Here is a 19,158-nt window from a genome sequence, read left to right as displayed (position 1 = left end):
CTAAAGCTGTTCTTCAACAGCACTGTTGAAAGTCACTGTTATTGCACCACGTTGGATGTGGTCTGGGACAGAGCGAAAGAACATTAACATCCAATCTTAGAGGTCTCTCGTCATGAATTATGTTTCCATACCCTGACATGTAGCTATACATGAAATGCCATATTCCTGATGATTTCTTTTTTCACAAGTTACCCTAGTGAAAGAAAATGTATCTGTTAGTGTATCCCTTAGGGTTTTTTTAAGACATTCATGAATGTTTCCGCTGGATCCCTTGTTGGACAAACCGCAACTAAAGAAACGTATTAAAATTGCCATGCTGGTGGTAATTTAAGCTTGATTTAGAAGGCTGCTGTGGAGGTATTTTACAGTAGTCTCACAAGAAGGATTTGTGGCATTGCTTTTAGCGACATTATTGTGTCGTTTGTGTTCCTTTGTGCTTCAGTTCCAACCTGAGCGAAGTGACAGAAACAAACAAGGGTTGTCCTCACATGCAGAGAGGTTGCTGGTAGGCTACTGATTTTTCTTTCCTTAAAAGATTAAATGGGCAATAATGCTAAATTTTTAAAACAGCCTTATGAAAGACATTATACGAAAACTTTAATGTCAAAGCAATTATTAGAAAGATTGTAAAACCTTAACTGAAGGATATGGAAAGGCCACTATATGAAATGTCACACCTGTATATCAATTTCAGTAATTCCCTAATGGTAATAGATATAGTCAATGACAGTTTCTGGCAAGTGAAAGCCATCTGGAAAATTATACTTTTTTTTTTTTTCCCCAGAACTATTGGAAAGCAACCATGGAAATTAGTCACCTTTTAATCGGTGGTTATGTTAGCAAGTGGCAAGTGACCATTCTACCAAGAACTGATTCCCAAGTGGAACATACCTCAGTGCCTTTTCTTTAATTAACAGCCTTTTCACCTTGCAAGTGCATTAAAGCCATTAGAAAGAGCTCCCCATGCTTATATAATCAATTTTACAGTCTTCCAAAATGAAATAAATAATTCTGGCTTTACCCTAAGAGAAAACCTTTCCCTGAAAACTATCACCTTCATAAAGATAGATTTAAAAAAAAAAAAAAATCTAAAAAGGGAAAAACTGGAATGTGGTCTCATGAGGATAAAAAGGCTAGTGTTAATAATTAACAAGGAGAGTGAAGTGGAGTAAATTAGCCATAATAGAGCCCACAGTGACTGGCAAAGTCACCTCTCATTATCAAAAAACTCATTAGGAAATGAAGAGGTGGAAATCCCACTGGGTTATTCTCACTCTCCGGCTATATCAGAGATTACTTTTCAGATTTCTTTCAAATGAAGAACTGTTAGGTCACCATATTGCATATTAGGTTAATCTTCAGTGAAATTTGGAGGACTGACACCTGCGTGTTATTCTATCTCAAGAGCTTTAAATGAGCTCTAAATCTTAATGCAGGAGTCAGTTTTCACGTAAACCTGACATGAGCGAACTCCTAACAATAAAGAATCAATCTAACATTTACAGCATTAAAGAAAACTTACATGTAAGACTATTTTTATAACTATGTCACTAAAATACAATGTTAAAAAGACTGTGAGGTAATGAAAATGCATAGACTTTGCAATTCAAATATATCAAATGCATTATTTTACATAGTATACAAAACATTGTACAAGAGTCAAGGCGAATACTTCAAAGCCAATATTCATTTAACAATGAGGAAAAAAAGCATTTTCCAATACAGCGTATAACTTTTCATGAAGTAAAATGAGGAGGACTGAAGCTTCACATTTTTATTATGAAGGACTCCATTTGGAGTCAATTTAAGCTTCTCCATTTTTTTCTGACCTTATTCCACAACAATTAAAAGTTCATCAGTGTGTTCATCGGTGACTGCTTTCCTGTTGACTCTAACTTAAAAAAAGTGGATGGAGGAGTATGGTCTTCCTACCCTATATAATATTTCAGCTTTTTTGAAAAGAGCTAAAAAATAATAATAAGTGATTTTAAAAGTGACATTTACTGTCGAGATGAATAATAGATTGTCGATAAATTCATTGTGATTTGTCAAAATGTAAGGGTTTGAAAAAAATACTGTAGCTGCTTTTATAGTATCCATTTTAATGATCTCCAAAGTTTCTGTTGCTCATACACAATTATGCCTGACTGTGAAAAGCTTTGCAGATTTTACAGAGATAACAGTACCCGTATCTCTCTATGATAGCGAAATTATTTTTTCCAGAATTGGGTATTCATAGAGGGGAAAAGGACATGGTTGTCCCAGGATTGTATCTTATGGTCTGTAACGACCACATTACTTTTTGTCCACAGAGCCTATAAATTATGTTATGAAGGGGCCTGCTCTAGAGGGAAATTTACTTTCTGTAGTTTAATTATTCAGATTAATCAGGTTTTTAGTGCCTCAGGACATGTATTAATTCTTCATTTAAGACAGTGTCAGAGATCTCTTTTAGTGGCATGTGCATAGTTACATGAAGTGTCCGTATATTTGGCTTATTTTTGAGGTTTTTCAGTTGTATGTACAGTATTCCATATTTGTTAATGCCTGTCTACCACTTCTGTACCAGAATTTATATATAACATCATAGCCCCCATCTTAAACTACAAGGTGAAGATAGAAAACAGTTTCGATTTAAGGTAGTCAGGGCAAAGTTTATAACTGCACATAAAGATACCTTTCATCAAACCTTACACTTCTTATTAATTGTAGCTGGAATTTTTTCTTAGATCAGGGACTTAACGATATTTGCTCCTATTAGGAGCAGCTTTGAAATAATAACCTGCCTTCAATTTAGAGCTACATGTTTTGGCTACTGATACTGAGAGCTAACTCAAGCTGCATAATTGCTTACCAGAATATCCGGTAACCTTTTTGACTGAATGGGCATTTTAAGCACATGAAAATTGTGCAATAAGCCGTTTGTGTCACTCTGGCTTGCGACGATGAAGTTCTTTGCCGTTTCATTGCCAAAGTTCTGGCAGGGAGGGAAATTTTTACTTCTGAAATAAATTTTAAGCTTGCTTCCATGTAATGCATTTCTAAAATTCACTTTTAAAGTATGTCCTGTATGTAAAAATACACAACAATTTATATACAAGCTGAGACACTTGCAGTTTTCACCACAATTTAAATAACTGATTAATAAATGCTCTGTGGGGGCAGAATGTAACATAAACAGGCAATTAATGGAAATATAAGCTTTCTTTTTTCAGGTTATTGGATGATATTCAACTGCCACAAATACAATATGGAGCCCCAAGGAAATTTCCTTCTTGAAATACACTGTTTTTATCTTGGATTTAAAAATATGCCAGGAAATCCAAGTGGTGCCTTCCTGAGAATCTTATGAGGAGCAGGATAATTATAGACTGCCTGCCAAAGTGCTAATTTTGTCAGTGGTAAAGAGACTGGTGTTAATCTGTGTCATTCTTCCTTTCCTTTGATTCTGCAGAAGCCCTTGAGGACAGCTTAACACGCTGACTCCAGGATAACTCCTAAACTTTGCCTGTATAAGCAAAGCAAGCCCCATGGCTTCTGTTGCACACAAGCACAGTAGATTCTGTTCCTGCTATTAGAGGAGAAACTTCATTCCAGTGCTGTGTTATTAGACTGTACTTTTCATCTCTGGTCTTTTCTTGTCATATTTTAATATATTTCAGCTACCTGATATGTAAAAGTTGAATAACTTTCATCTTCAGCTTCAGTATTAGGAACGTTTCGTTTGGGGATCGGTTTCTGTTCCTGCAATCTGTTTTCCATTTATATTGTATAGGCATTGGTTTGCCCTGGCATAGGCTTTCATTTTGTTGTTGTTTGTGTTAATATGAGATGGCTCATATGAAGAGGGTGTGGGGTGTCTGTATTGACAAGGCAATGGAGAATTAAGCTACATGGCTTTGAAGACAAGTGGTAGTTGAGGGATTTGAAGTGTGGCATTTCCTCAAGGATCTCTTGTTTCCCATCTGCTTTGATGCACAGGTGGTACCTTTTGGCAAGATCAATTCTAATCATAGGGTAGAGTGCCATGAGTCTGCTGATGATACTTAGCTATATCACTTACCCCTGTGCGCTGAGTTCTTTCCCTGCCCTACAGTAATCCTTGACCGAGGTCTCCAGATGGGTAAATCAAAGCTGCTGTGTCCTCAGCCCTGGGAAAACAGAATGCTCACCGAGTTGTTGATCCGAGGCAGCACTCTTGTGTCTGTGCCAACGTACAGAGGGGTCTCTGCGGAGGCGCAGTCAGATTACGAGTCTTGGCGTCATTGTGGAAAGTTTCAGTTCCCTGGAAAGACTGCTGTCGGGATGTTAGGAAAATGATTCAGCTTTTTAAGTTAAACAGTTCTTATTGCCTGTGACTTCTTTAAATTTCGTTCTGAGTTTGGAATAACAAGAGTCACCCTTCTGCCCATGAGGCTTTATTACTCTAATTCCCAGAGCAGGGCTTGTAGCAGAGCATTTCTGTGGTGTGCTCAGAGAACAGTAAACTACAGGCTCACCCCTTTGAGTAACCGTGATTGCCTGATTAATGCCAGTCCTGCAACTGATTCACCATAAAGCAGTGAAATGGACTTAATTGACACAGTTGTGTTGTTCTTGTTGTTTTTAAGCTCAAAGTTGCCTTGAAAAATCAGCCTAATATGTAGCTTGATACCAGCCACCTCTTATTTCTCAAAGGCAATGTTCATCAGCTGTTTACTGTGAAACACACAGCATGTAGGCAAGCTTCCACACCTTTGTGTTAATATCCAAATCCTTCTCAGTTGTTAGCATTACTGATCACAGATGCTGCAGTTTTAAGATATATAAATATAAGGGAAAATAATACTGTTTTCAGTGCCTGATATATGAATAATTAGCTAGTTAACAAGCAGCTCTATGAGCACTGTAAATAATGGAGCATGTTTGTAATGGACTCAGGTGCTCTCAAGGGTGGATTCTCAAGTGTTTAATAAGAGATGAGCCTATGCCACTGCCTTTTTCTCAGTGGAAACCCTAATAATCTCTGCCTGCTACCTAGCTGCCTGTTCTCATAAAGTTTCATGTATCTGATATCCCCACCCCATCTGTGATATGCTTGAAATTAGCTAAAAGTTTCAAAATTCTTAACAAGAGAGAGGCCTGATTGCATTAGTATTGTTTTCCTTAGGTAAATGTGATTGATACATAATTTCTCGTTACTCTACAAGGATGATTTCAAGAAAATAGTTCTTGCTTTCAGATCAGTGTATTCAAGGGAAAAAAATAATATTAGTGTCCAGACATTCAGCAGCAAAGGCACTTCCTTGCAATACAAGTAGCAATAGGGGAGTGAAACTTGATGACACATTTCCCTCATAGTCACAATCTCTCCTAGGTTCAGTTTGTGGTGGACATCACTCAGGCATGGAAGGCAAAGGAGTTTCTCGAAGTTACAGAAATTATTTTTATATGTTATACACGGAGTTGTACCAGTAGAGAAACAAGAGGGACTGTAAATTTATGAGATGGTTTCCAGGGTTTTGAGCCCCATGATCCAGCCTTTTCTTCTCAGGAGGAGGAGGAATCATAGAATTGTTTAGGTTGGAAAAGACCTTTAAGATCAAGTCCAACCATTAACCTAACACTGCCATTCCACCGCTAAACTATGTCCCTCAAAATGCAGTTCTGGTACCCATCCAAATCAAATGAGAAGCCTGGATGCAGGAATAGGTGGGAGGAGAAACCCACAAGAGAGTTTAAAACAACAAAATATGGGTGGGAGAAAAGGAGGGCTACTAAAATCATGAAAGCTTCTCTCTGTGGCTCATCTTGCCTGTATGATTTCCATGTACACATGGGAATATTCTTATAGGTCTTAATAATAGTGCTGGATTAATGGGTGAACACGTCCACATTCAAAACATGAAACTGATATACTCCCTTGGTGGGACATGACATTAGTGTGCTAAGAGTTAGGGTTTGCTAAGAGAACATTTCAGGGACTACAGGTATAAACAGTAGTGGTGGCAAACTAATTTTCAGGTTGTAAGCATCTTCAGTTTGCATTGTGTATACAGTTTTTCATGTAGTAAATGCCATCTGTGCAGCAGATAATAATCTGCTGCTTATAGCTACTTTGTTTTTCTTGAGTGACATGCTTCATGCCTATAGTACGCTTACCAGTCAACTCCATTTCTTTCAAAAAGCAAGGGAGCATCTCTAGGTCTGTTACACGTTGTCAGCTTTCCTAAGCACTTTAGGCATCTAGTTTAAAGGACTTCCTAGAAATAGTTATAAAATGACACTTGCTGTAAAGTTGGAGATAATCATACCAGAGAATTAGCAAACTTCCAGAAGGGAAGTTAGAGTTAGCGTCTTTAATTTTGCAAGACAGTTGAGAGGGCACAGGAGAGGCAAGCGTGGCTGCTGGGGCTGTTTCACATGAACACGGACTGGCTGGGAGGTACTTTTGTTCATGGGGCTCTTGATGACGTTTGTGCACACGTCAGGAATGGGAAAAGCCAGGATTCTGGTGGTGAGCCTTCAAGATTTTTATGTATGGACATGCATAGGCATACCAAGGTGTGTTTTCTCTTCAAGAGCTCGTTGAATGTCCTGAGTAGCTATAGCCAGTTATTCAGGACTTTGCCAGCTCCTGGGGACACAGCAGATGGGTAAACTTTTCTTGCTGCCCCAAACACTCATATGTCACATATTGCTTTTTTCCTTCAAGCAATCTGAAGGAAATGCTGTGTAGCTCCATATTTTTGCTCATAGCCTGGTGAGGCTGGAATGTTTTACTGTAACCTTTGTTCTTCTTAGCACAAGGAGAGTAAAAATAATTGAATGACATTCAAATAGCGTTTGTTTGGGTTGGGTTTTCTAGTCTGCCTTGGTGTCTTAAGTATTGAACAAAATTGCTAAGGTTTAGATTCAGCGAATTATATTATTAATTTTAAGAAGAGGCAAAAGTGTTCTGGTGCAACAAGGAACTTCAGTACGTGCATCATTTTGGTAACAGTGGCAGTTTAAAATACACTGCAATGTCCTCGTGGAGCACTTCATTTATCTTTTATGAACTGTATTTCCTACACAAGCTGGGTCTTGTTCTTGAAATGCTTTTGTGTACTAAAACGTTCTAAGAGATACTTTTTCCTATAGCAAAATAACATAGGGAAAGGCCTGACTTTTTTATTTGTGCTTTGTTTGTTTTTAAAGCGTTTTTGTGCAATGGAAAGTTTCACAAGCATTTGCAAGAAATTTTTGTTCCCATGGTCATCCGCTACATCGATCTCATGGAGTCATCAATTGCCCAGTCCATTCACAGAGGTCTTGAACAAGAGTCATGGCAACCTGTCAAGTAAGTGCTTTCTACAAGTGCTTTCAGCAAGGCACCTGCCTATAGCTTTCTGTCTAATCAGGTGTTCTCCCCCGTTGTCCTCTAAATATTCTATTTTTTATTGTATTCCTACATTGTTTATTTCTTCACAGGAGCATCACCAACAGTCTTCCTAATGTAGCTCTTCCAAAAGTTCCAAGTTTGACTCTTAATCTTCCACAAATACCTAGCTTTACTACACCAACCTGGATGACTTCTTTGTATGACTCCACGTGTGTATTCTTCAATACCCTTCTGACTGTATGTCAGCTCTGCATGGCCTTGCTAGTGTTCTGTGCAGCTGTATTTGGATTGCATGGTGTTTATGATCTCTTAGTTGGAAATTACTGTTTCTTGGGAGTGAGCCAAGCATGGATTGTTAGTGAGTTGCGCTTTCCAGTGCATTAAAATGTAGCACTCTTAAACCTGGTAACTTAGAAAATGAACTTGGCAAAGGTCTGTCATAGTATGAATGGTGTTTAATACCCTAAACAACCAAATGATTCTTCTGAATTAATAAGCAGTGGGGAACCTTTTGGATAATTGATTTTCGATCGAGGTTTTGTAAAGTGAGGCAGCCCATCATATTTTTGCATGGGTTTGATTAACTCATTGTATATAGATATTGGTTCTGAAAATCATTGATTCCAAATATTGTCATTAGATTAAATACCCATGATACAGGGAAATAGTAAAAGGTTAATAAGTACCCAGAAAAGAATTACCTCCATTTATTTGTTTTTTTGAAAAAATACATATTTCTTTTTTATTTCTTCCCAACACTTTGGTGCTCTTTTCTTAAAAAGAAAAAAATTAAAAATAGACCAGACATGCCCTGTTCTGTGGGAGTATTCCCATGGTTATAGGCCAGATTTCTGTGTGAGGACACATTCATATACATTAGAGAAAGGCTTAAGAAGAACCTTAAAGTTTTATTAGGAAAGCATGAATCTGAAAGACTTCAGAAAACACACGTTCAAGATGCAAAGCTTGATAATACGATTTCCAGCCAAGTATTGCCTTCTCAAGTTTTATGACACAGTTAAACACTCGTAACAAGCACTCAGATCCATTACTGCAAGAGCTGATAGTTTGTGCTCTGCCAGACTTCTGGCACTTGTCTGTTGAGTATTATGATCGTTGTTCTGCTGCTAATTCCCCTAAAAGTTGACAAAACTCCTCTTAATCCTCAGCTTTGGTACCTTTTGTGTTTACTAGAATAATGCTAAGTTTCGCCTGATGTGCTTATGCAAGTCATTTCAGCTTTGAACACAAACTAATTGGTCTTCTGCTACTCAGTTCCTTCCTGTTATCCCCATCCTTTCAAGGGTTACTTTTTTTTTTAAAGAATAGCTTTCAGAGTTAAGAGTTATTATAATCTTAGATGTGTTCATCTTACAGTCTGTATTCAAGCAGCCCCATCCAGTAAAAATAACTCATACACATTAAAATTCATGTATTTTGCATATTGAGTTAATAATTAATATCCAATAAATGTGGATTCAGGTTGGAGGATTACAGTAGTAGATCTTTCCTAAATGACGGTTTTGGTGTAGGAATAAATTCCTAGACTGTATTGTCAAAAAATGTGTGAGTAATGATATTCAGCCATCAGCTCATCCCTGTTGCACATCCTCTGATACTGAGGTTCTTGGTGTGGATGGCAAAGTATGCATAACATCCCAAACTAATCAGTGAGGTTCTCAAAGCTTTGGGTGAACACTGAGGTTGACGTGTGCTGTAAGCGCTTGCCAGCAGTAACTGTTGCTCTGCTGCTTCTCAAGAGAGGTGGGGACGAGTGGTGTCCCCACTGCGGTGTGGTCTCTGTAAAGCCATCATCCCCCTTCAGCCACCCCGCACAGCATTTGAGAAGAGGTCTGCCAAGGTGCCGGCTCCATTATAGGCACCTCTTCATGTTCTTTTTCCCCAAAAGTAGAGCTTTGAAGTTGTATTTTATTAAATATGTATAAATTAACATTCGAGATTGCAGGTAGTATTGTTACCTTTGTAATACTGTGGAATTCAGGTAGTATTTTAAGAATCATCCTGCCTACATATCTTCGCAGAATGGCCATGTATTATTGCATTTTGAGGGGAAAAAAAAGTGAAGGCACTGCAAGCCAGTTATTCCTCCTCCCAAGCTAATGAGTTTCCTCTTTCCTGACGGTTACAGTGTCTCAGCTTCTGGCAGAAGTGGTGGTTTACTTTCACTGTTACACGAAAGAAAGAAGGAGGCTTTTACTTCCCCCACTGCTCCCATCCCATCCTTTCCAGGAAGAACAAGGCTTCCTCTTTCTAGTTAAATTCTTCAGTGGGGAGTAACCAACTACTTAGGCTCCAATACCTGTTAAGCAAAACCTGGTGCTTCCTGTCAGTTTTCCCTTTCAGTTTGATGAACACCCACCTTAAATGGACTGGAGTGGCATATTGTACCATACACAGAGTCAGTGGAAGCACCTAAATTCAGGAGCCTAGGCCCTGCTTTGTCAGACATTGCAGGTGGCTCCTTCTCCCCACTGACTCCCCCAAGTCTTTCTCTCCCGCTGTGCTCCCTCCTCCCAGCCCTCCCGGCTGATGCTTTGGCAAGAAGATGACTACGTATGTCACTAAATTGTGCTGGACTTCTCTCTTTCTCTTTGAAAGTGATGATTTGGGCCAATTAGTCATTATCAATTTGAATTGCACAACAAAGAATCTACAGGCAAAAGAAAGAGAAAATATGTGAGCTAACTGAGTTAAGGTTAAATGTTCACTGAGAATGCCGAGTCCTGTGTTTATTTTGGCTGCAACAGGAAGATTTCATATTCTCCAAACTTCACTGATGTTCATGTTCGTGCTCTTGTGTTCGTGTTTAAGTCCATTCATATTCAACAGAGCTGTTACATGCCTACTTAAGAACTTTTGCTGAAGAGAAAGAGGCATTCACAGTTAGGCATTTGTGTGTTTTATTGATGAAAACAGATTTTCCTCTCCTTCACATCAAAGGTGCTGCAATTCTTTTGAACATTACCAGAGGCGATTTTTTATATTTTTAATTAACTGTTGCAATTTATTTTTTCCTTGATCACATGTTTTGAAGCAGTAAATGTATGTTGCTTATAACATCACTTAGGAAGATCTTTACCTCATTTTCAGTTGTTTTGGCTTAACCTTTTATTATTGGGCATTGGAAAGGGAGATATGAATAGGGGAAAGTGTTATTAGTAGTAGTCTATTTTTCTTGATTGGTCTCAGGAGAGGACAACTCAGAGGACACCTTGGCTAGACATGCAGAGCACTGTGAGTTACTGTTCCATTTGGCTGAAGACAACATCCTGAAAGAGCAAAAAAGTTTCAGTATTCTGTAAAAGCTTTTAATCAGCCAGAATGAGGGGAGGGGTTTCATTGATTGTTCATTAATTCAAATACTTTAAATTGCATTTTTGTTCCACTTCATATTTTAAATTTAATTTCTGTGCCTCTTCTGGACCTGGCTTTTACGTTAGATTTGTGGGTGATTTTAATTGTTTATGGTTTCATTTATATATTATTTTCAGTGCAGACATGAGATAGATTCACTGATCAAAACCATTGTAGATACAGACCTGATGTGGTCTGTTGCTATCTAGTGCTGGTCTAGAACATCAGGGTTAGCAAAACTCAAGGCTGGGTTGGAATAAGATACATGCTTGCAGGAGGATGCTCCTGTCTTGTCTTCCATGCAGAACATGCGACATCAAAGGAAATGTGTCACCTATATCCTTCCTGCTGTGGCTCAGCTGTAATGAGTGAGAAGAGGGACTGGCTGGAGCAGTCACAGTGCTCCAACTGTGATATGAAGGGATGTGGTCTGAATGTGTCTCAGCTCCCGTGCTGGACCTCTCTGTGTGTTCATGCACACTGAATAAGTCAGGAGGCCAGCTCTCGGTGCTGTTTTGAGGGATTGCATCTGCGGTGCCCCCTATGTTCCTGCTGTAGTGCTTGCCTGGAGTAAAGTGGAAAGAGGCCATGGTTTGTATTTTTAAGGATGAGTATTTAAAAGTATAGCCATAAGACTGATGGAAAAGTGAAATTTAACTGATCTACTTTCTGCAGAATAAGGAGGTGTGAATATAGCTAGTTCCTATTGAGCATTCTGAAAGACAAATGTGTATTGTGGGCCAGATTTATTTTCTTCCAAAAATACTAACATGCAAGAAGAAGGAAGAATCAAGAAACATGTTTTGGTTGTTTGACCCTGAGGTTGCCTCACTCTTGAACTAAGTAGGAAGAACCGTGAGGCAACTCTGTCCCTAATATCTTTGAGGGACTGTACGCAAGCAGTTACTTGTTATGCCCAAGTACTAGTCCATCATTCCCCCTCATCTGCTCATGGAAAATAGAGAGATGGGGCAAGCACCGTTGACTCTGTAACTACTGAAAATCCTTTTCTCCTGAAGCAATTCTCAGTTGACTTTCTGAGCCCTGAATATACGTCTTGAGGCAGCATAAAGGAAGTAAAGCTAGAGCTCACAAGCTGGGGACTCACAAAGGACATGGAGCCGGTGCCCTCTTTTGTAAACAGTCCCCACAAAACACTAACGGGTAGTAGCTCAGTAATAACCTTAAAAAAAATAATTGCAGTAATTTATAAAATCACCATCATTGCCCTTGGTAAATTCTACAAGAATGAAAGACAGCTGATTTTAACTCGTGCAGTTGATTGAGAATGTCCTTAGATATTTAATATTTCTCCTGTATTTTCCTATCCCAAGCTACCCTATGGAGTTTGCCATCCAGGCAAGAAATGACATATTCTGTGTCTAGTCTGGAGTCATGCGTATGCTGATCTTGCAGCCAGTGTGCTTTATTAGTGGGCTGTTTGACTAATTGCTCCTGCTTAGGTAGCTAGCAAGCCTAGTGGGAAGCTGCCTCTCTCAGCTGTCAGAGCATAAGTGAATTGCTTAGGAGACTGTCACCAGCTCCTAAGTTTAATATTCTGCAGAGTCTTGGAGAAACATTGTATCTTGGACTTTTTTTTGCTGTGTTCAGAATGATGCAAAGCATAAAGCCATAAAATAATTTAGTTTAAAATGGACCTCTGGAGGTATCTGGTTCAATTTCCCGGTGAAAGCCTGACCAAATACAAGGTTAAATTGCTGCTAAAAAAAAAAATAGAATGCGCATAATATTTGCCTCTTTTAATCATTGGAAAACTTCTCTTACTGCCATGACCTGATTAAAAAGAGTGCACAACTAGCTAGTACCTTTTGCACAAAGAACTAGTGCTGAAAACTTAAGTTTTGGCCAGTGGAGTTTGTGCTTAATTTTAAAAATAGAGATCACTATCTTGAATACAGTTTTTAAAAAAAGGAGTGCCAGTTCAGTTTCCTGGTAGAGCAATATTATTCCATTCACTAGACTGAAGTACCTTTACCATACATGTTCAAATGGTAACTGTTCAATAGCCAAGAACGTGTCCTGTTCCTTCACGGAAGAATGGTTCTGCAATTATGGATGTAGATTCAAATGCTTTCATGGTTTGACTCAAATGCAGGAATTCCTCCTGCTGCCAGGAGGAGGTAAAAACTGGGTTTGCCTTTTCTTCATGTTACAATTTATGGAATATTAAACAGACTGTACAACCACTTCAGGGTATTGAGGTATGTGCTGACAATTAATGCCATTTCTTTGCTTTTACTGAATAAGGGCCAGGAAAAATCCTAAAATCCAAGTAAAACAAGTATCTGGTACAAATAACATTAACAAGTTGATTGAAATCACAGTTTTCTGCAGCATTTAACAAACAAATTAGACGTTTGTGTCTGGATGTGTGAACTAAGAAAAAACAGTTGCTGTTGTAGCACCTTATTTTCCTTCCCCATCTTACTAGTATAATATGTTAGTCAAATTCAGATGTCATTGGACAATGCTGAATAAAAAATTGAAGAATGGGACCTCAAAATTATATGAAAAGAGAATGAATGAATTAGTGTTTCTCACAGAATGAATTAGTGTTTCATGAACCTGTGTCTATTATTACATTTATTATAATTGTGAAACTTTATTTGGTAGTATAATGAAACCAAATTAAGTGGCTACCAGGGAGTGAACGTGCATAAGAATACATTGATGTTATTGACAGCACATTAGTCCTCCTGAGTCCTAAAGAATTTCATTTGGAACTCCATTAGGCAAAAAAGAAAAAAACTATGGAAGAATAAAATACAGTTAAATTGGATGATCTGATGCTGAAAAATGGTAGTTCAGTTTCTTGAGAAAGTATGTTTGGTTTTCTAGAAAATATGTGTCTTATCAGCTGTAATATATATACTAAGATTGTCCCCGTTTCTGTCTCTATATAATTTGTTGTCTTCTTTTACCCTAGTCATCTCAAAAATTGACTGTCACTTTTGAATCAAATATTGTGTATAACATAGCATCTACAACTTCACTCACTGCCAGCGTACACAGGAGATGTAATGAAATCTTCAATATTTGGTTGTCGTATAATTTAAGAAACAGTGCAACAGGATTATAAACTTTCTAAGAAGTGTTGGTGGCTTGTTATTTCTATTTCTTAATTAAACTTAGCGATGTTTAAAAGTGCTCCCTGTTCAGGTCCAACCTTAACTATGCGAGTTGTAATTTTAGCAGTCCCATGGGCCTTTTTCCTGTTTCTGCTGTTTTCTTTCAGGAGCACAATACAACGTAAAAATTAGCGATTACTATTTGAAATAAGTGGGGAAAATGTGCATGATATCAAAAAGGCTTGTCTGAAACTGCAGAATATCCTCCTTTGCATAGTGAAGACACCAAAATGCGCACTGTTGAAAACCAAGGCCAAAGTGGGGGTTGGCTGCTGGGAGCCAGCCTTTTCCGTAGGCAGGCACCACTGCTCCCAGCTTGTCACCCACTGCCCAGCCCTTGCTGGCTGCCCCCTTCGCCGGCCCAGCAGCCCCTTTTGGCTCAGAGATGCCATTACAGAAGACAGTGATGGCTCTGAAGTTGTGGTAGCGTTGAGGCAGCAGGGCCGGGGGGCAGTTGGGTGGGCCTGGAAGATGGCAGGGGTGCTGTGGGACCTACGCGGTGCTCCTGCTGCACCCTTGCCACCTCTTCAGAGCCCTGAACATACACTCCTGGCTGAGGGGTGCAATTAGGTGGTCAGATATTAGAGGTCCTTTCTATTTTTTTCGTTAGTTTTTTAACATGACCCTGCTCTGTTCTGAGCACACTCAGCACTCACTGACTCCTTCTGTGAGAGCTGAAATCCCTTAGCACTTTGATACTTATGTTCTTTTGTCATGAGGCAGAAGAAGGAAAATGGCAGTAGTGACATATTTAAACTATTTGGATCTGAATTGGGACTGTCGAGCTCTTTTGGTTGCTTGTGTCACTAACATCCTGGAATGCCATGCTGTGTGGCATAACTGTCCTTAAACAATAACCCAGGCATCGCAATACAACGCATCGTGAAAATGTAATTAATCCAAGATGACAGTGGAAGTGTAACTGTAGTTACTGCTAAGATTAGCCTTAAATTGCTGTATCTTATCACAAGCAAACGTCTTTAAATGTAGCAATCAGTCCAGGGTGGAAGAAGAACTTTAAAAGCACGTGGATGATCTGAGATGACTTAGAGCCATATTAATCCCCTGTATTGTTTGTGCATACATTTCTTTAAATACTTTGTGTTCTTTTTTTTTCCACGAGGATCTGACATTTTCCCTCAGTTAGAATTAATGAGCTTTTATCAAGGGACTCTTTGCCTGGGTATCTTTTCTACAATATTACTGCTAGCAACCTCATGTCTTTGGTAGGCTTATCTACCAGAGTAATGAGGGCAAGAAACATGTGCCAAGTCTTCACTGTTTAGAAAAGGTCCTTAACTATTTATAATTCCTGTACTCTTTTTTTTTTACCTGTCTTGATCTGAAATTTGAGCTACTTCATTTTCCAACTTCCCTATCATCCCATCTACCTCCCTAGCCTGTCATATTTATTTCTCAGCTAATAGATGAGAAAATTTACTTTTTTCATCCTAATGGGAATTATTTTAAATTTTCCATGACCATTTTCACATTCTTGGAATAGGAGCAACTGTGCTATGAGATACAGTGAAGTGAAGGAGGAAGATGGTGTGATAAGGAAATCTTATTACCTGAGATAATTCTAGGGCAACTGGGATAGACATCCATGCATTTATCTTCTGTTTCTTGGGGACTTTGTTTTGTTTTTTCTTATAGCAATGGCTCAGCTACATCAGAAGATCTTTTCTGGAAACTGGATGCTCTGCAGATGTTTGTTTTTGATCTTCACTGGCCAGAACCAGAATTTGCACACCATTTAGAGCAGAGACTTAAACTCATGGCCACTGACATGATAGAAGCCTGCGTTAAAAGGTACAGTTGAAATGATCAACTAAAAATTGGGAGAGATTTCAAAATTAACATAGGAACAGCCATACTGGCTCGCAGAGGTACATCTGCACCAAAACCCCGTTATAGGAATCAGTGCAGCTGTAAAGAGATTATGACTTGTGTGTATTTCCCAGCATCTGGCAATCAGCAATTTGGCAACATCTAGGAAATACCAAGGAGAATTTCTAAATATGTTGTGAATAGAGCCTTGGACATGAATAAACCAAATTTCTTTTCTGTTCCATGTTTGTGGCAAATAGTAACAAATCTCAGAATTCTCCTAGAAGTCCTTTTTCTTTTTGTACATTTCCCTTCTCCATTACTATATTATTCTTTATGTTCAGTTACTGGTACCACTTAATTTGTCATTAGAGTACTGTCCATGAGAAGTACATTACAAACTAAAGAGTATACAGCATTTCTGCGTTTATACAATAAACAAAAGAGGGCTATCTGTAAGTCATCCAACTGAAACTAAGTTTTCTGTCGCTGAGCTTCTGGAAATTATAGAAAATATAGTGTGCTTTTTTCTTGAGCTGTATCTTACAATTATGGGTATGTTCTTTCAAATTAAGCATAGGTGATCTAAGAAGATATCTGCCATAACTTCAGTACATGTCATTGAGTTTAGAAGAAATATCTGTATGTCTAGAAAATTTACAGTGATCTCCTATTAGGTGCTTCAGAAGCCATGATCCCACATACAGAGAAAGCTTAGTCTGGACACAAAAAAATACTGATATTTTAAAAAAAATAAGTAGAAGAATGGGCAAAAAATAAAGAAAGTTTGTAGGCAATTTAATAGCATCAGAAAATATACAACATTGATAAGGAAGGCTAAAGAAATAGACAACCTTTACCATCCAGTAAGGTTAAATCTGATAACATAGTATTTTATCATTTTATGTTAAGCTTAGTAGGAACAAGGAGAACCTCGGGCTTAGTATACGAGCCTGTTGCTACAGCTACAGCATTGAAATCATGGTAAAAAGGGCAGAAGCGTTTCACAAACATTCCTGTTTGATTTTGGGGGGTGATATAGTGAATGGACTAAAAGTTTAAGCTCTGTAGCAAAGGAAGATATGAGACAATATCAACTAAAATTGAAGTCATGTAAGCTTACATCCATCTGTTCTAAAGAATTTGGAGCAGAAAGTCAGCTACAAATATCTGACAAACCTTAGAAAAATGATGAAATCTCAAAGGACTGGAAGACAGTCAGTGCAATCTTAGTCTTAAAAACCATAAAAGGAATAGCATTGAGATGCAGTAATATATTGATTATATTGACTTCGAGCCTGGAAAAAAATGTAAAAAATCTTTACACTGGGATTCTTATTAACAGGACTAAAATGAAAATATGTATACAATTAGTACTAGTTTAAATAATTTTTTGAAAAATGAATCTTTTCAAATTCATCTTGTGTCTTTTTTAAAGATTATTACAGATCAATGTGGGAAAGGCAGTTCTGTTAATAAAAATACTTGGATTTCTCCTAGGCAATAAATCTAATGCCACATGCTGTCATTATCTAAAACTTTGCACCACACAGATTTGACTGTGTGGATTTTAATGGTGCACACAAAATAGGTTAAAATGGCTCACTGCCAGGATCACAACCAGAAGCTGAGAACAGAATTATTAACACAGAGGCATTACAAAAGGAATTCTTTATGGATCAGTTTTTGGTCTGTGACACCTAATCCTGACGCCTTTGCTGCTTGCTTTTGTAAAGAATAAGAAGATTCTGGTGGCAATAAATGAAGGTTTAATTGATATTACAGAATGATCCTAGTGTCAATACATCAAATGTATTAATATTTTAGAGTTAATAAGAGACATACTAGTGTTAATACGCTAAGTATGTTTTAGTGTGGTCAAAGATACCGTACACCAGGTAACAAAGAAAGTAAATGACATCCATAGGATGAATTGTATTAAACAGTAGCAACTCAGAGAAGACTGATGGAACTATTCTAGTCTAACTCTTATTCTGATACTAATATGATCTGTAATACTTTTTAAAATGGAAATAGGATGCTTCTGTTCCCATGTTCTTAAAATAGTGTCAGTTTCTGGCACCCGCATTTAAAAATAAGGTTGGAAATAAAACATTACTTTTACATTTAAGTATTCTGAACTATTATACTTTATTTCAGTGATGCTGCTCCTTATTTACACTAGTGTGAGAAGAAAATAGGGGGTTTGTATTATGTGTCTCCTGATACATCTTACTTTTCAATATAAATATTAATATTTGCTTAATAGTAATTCCTTTTCTTCAGTAACACGTTCTTTTCTCTTAAAGCCAGAAGAGGATTTTTTAATTACATTTCTTAGAAGCAAGTATTTGGTATGATAAACTGCATTTTAACATAGAAATGCTGGAAAATGTGGGGTATTTTCATTGCTTTAGATTGTTCTTAGTCATCATACAAGGAAGCGTATTGTTATCTAGTAGGCAAGAAGATAATACTTTTATTATTCAAGTGAATTAACTGAAGCAGTGCAGAACCTTGAGATTACCATCAATGCAATCGTTTATTGAATGGATGGATATTCTGTGCTTACAGAATTTTATTTCTAAGATGTTCTCACATGCACATACATTGTTTAGTAAAGTTGATACATTAAGTTGATACATCTGTACACTGGTTGTTCAGAATTATCAGAAGGACTCATATTATGAATTGTGTTTTAATAAACAGGACAAGAATTGCATTTGAACTCAAGCTGCAAAAGACAAACAAATCAACAGACTTGCGTATCCCTTCTTCTCTGTGTACAATGTTTAATGTCTTAGTTGATGCCAAAAAACAGACAGCTAAACTCTGCATACTGGATGGGGGACAAGAGGTAAGTGGAATTTTGTATGTTTAATTCCTACGTTCGGTTAATCTGAAACACCTCACACTGCAGAAAATCCTTTGTAGATAAATTTGAAACCAGCTGAAATGGGTCACGTAGCTGTTTGTACAGGAGCATGCATAGACTGCTCCCTAGAAGCATCATGCAAGACACAACCCCTCATCTTCCACCAGAGAAGACACAGAGTGCTTCTGTAATTTATTTGCTTTGACCTGTGAGTCTGTTGAACATTCAGAGGATTTCTTGACTCACAGCCCCTCCAGGAATTTCTCTTGGGTTGTAGCAGAGAAATAGCCCACTTCAGGACTCTTTTGTAATAGTAAAATAGAGCCAAAACATTGTCCTTTGCAGCCAGGCTTTAAATGAGTAAGGTTTGGTTTTAAATGGCTCGTATACCTGGCATTCATGCCTGTATACATGCTGAAAATAGAGGAAAGAAATAATCGGGTAATTTAATGGGATTTTTTATTTGGTCTCCAAGGACAGGGACCATTTTGGCAGTAGTCTGCTGCCAGGACTGTACATACTCCACAATAGAGCACTGAGGTGCTTCTGGAGGATGTTTAGACTTC

General features: G+C 38.0%; 1 protein-coding gene across 2 annotated transcripts in view; it reads left to right on the top strand.

Annotated features, from left to right (window-relative positions):
* The window catches only part of CADPS2 (calcium dependent secretion activator 2), a 260,700-nt gene that overhangs the window by 199,256 nt on the left and 42,286 nt on the right, over nt 1–19,158 (top strand). For both annotated transcript variants that reach the window (XM_035893700.1, XM_035893699.1), the window contains 4 exons: nt 7,180–7,321; nt 7,453–7,572; nt 15,544–15,699; nt 18,427–18,574. In XM_035893700.1, the coding sequence (XP_035749593.1) occupies nt 7,180–7,321; nt 7,453–7,572; nt 15,544–15,699; nt 18,427–18,574 (566 nt within the window). The remainder of the gene's footprint in view (nt 1–7,179; nt 7,322–7,452; nt 7,573–15,543; nt 15,700–18,426; nt 18,575–19,158) is intronic.

Source organism: Egretta garzetta, unplaced genomic scaffold (assembly GCF_000687185.1).
Source record: "Egretta garzetta isolate BGI_Z169 unplaced genomic scaffold, ASM68718v1 scaffold64, whole genome shotgun sequence".
NCBI lineage: Eukaryota > Metazoa > Chordata > Aves > Pelecaniformes > Ardeidae > Egretta > Egretta garzetta.
The sequence above is the reverse complement of the archived record's forward strand: the minus strand, read 5'-3'. Positions and strand labels throughout refer to the sequence as shown.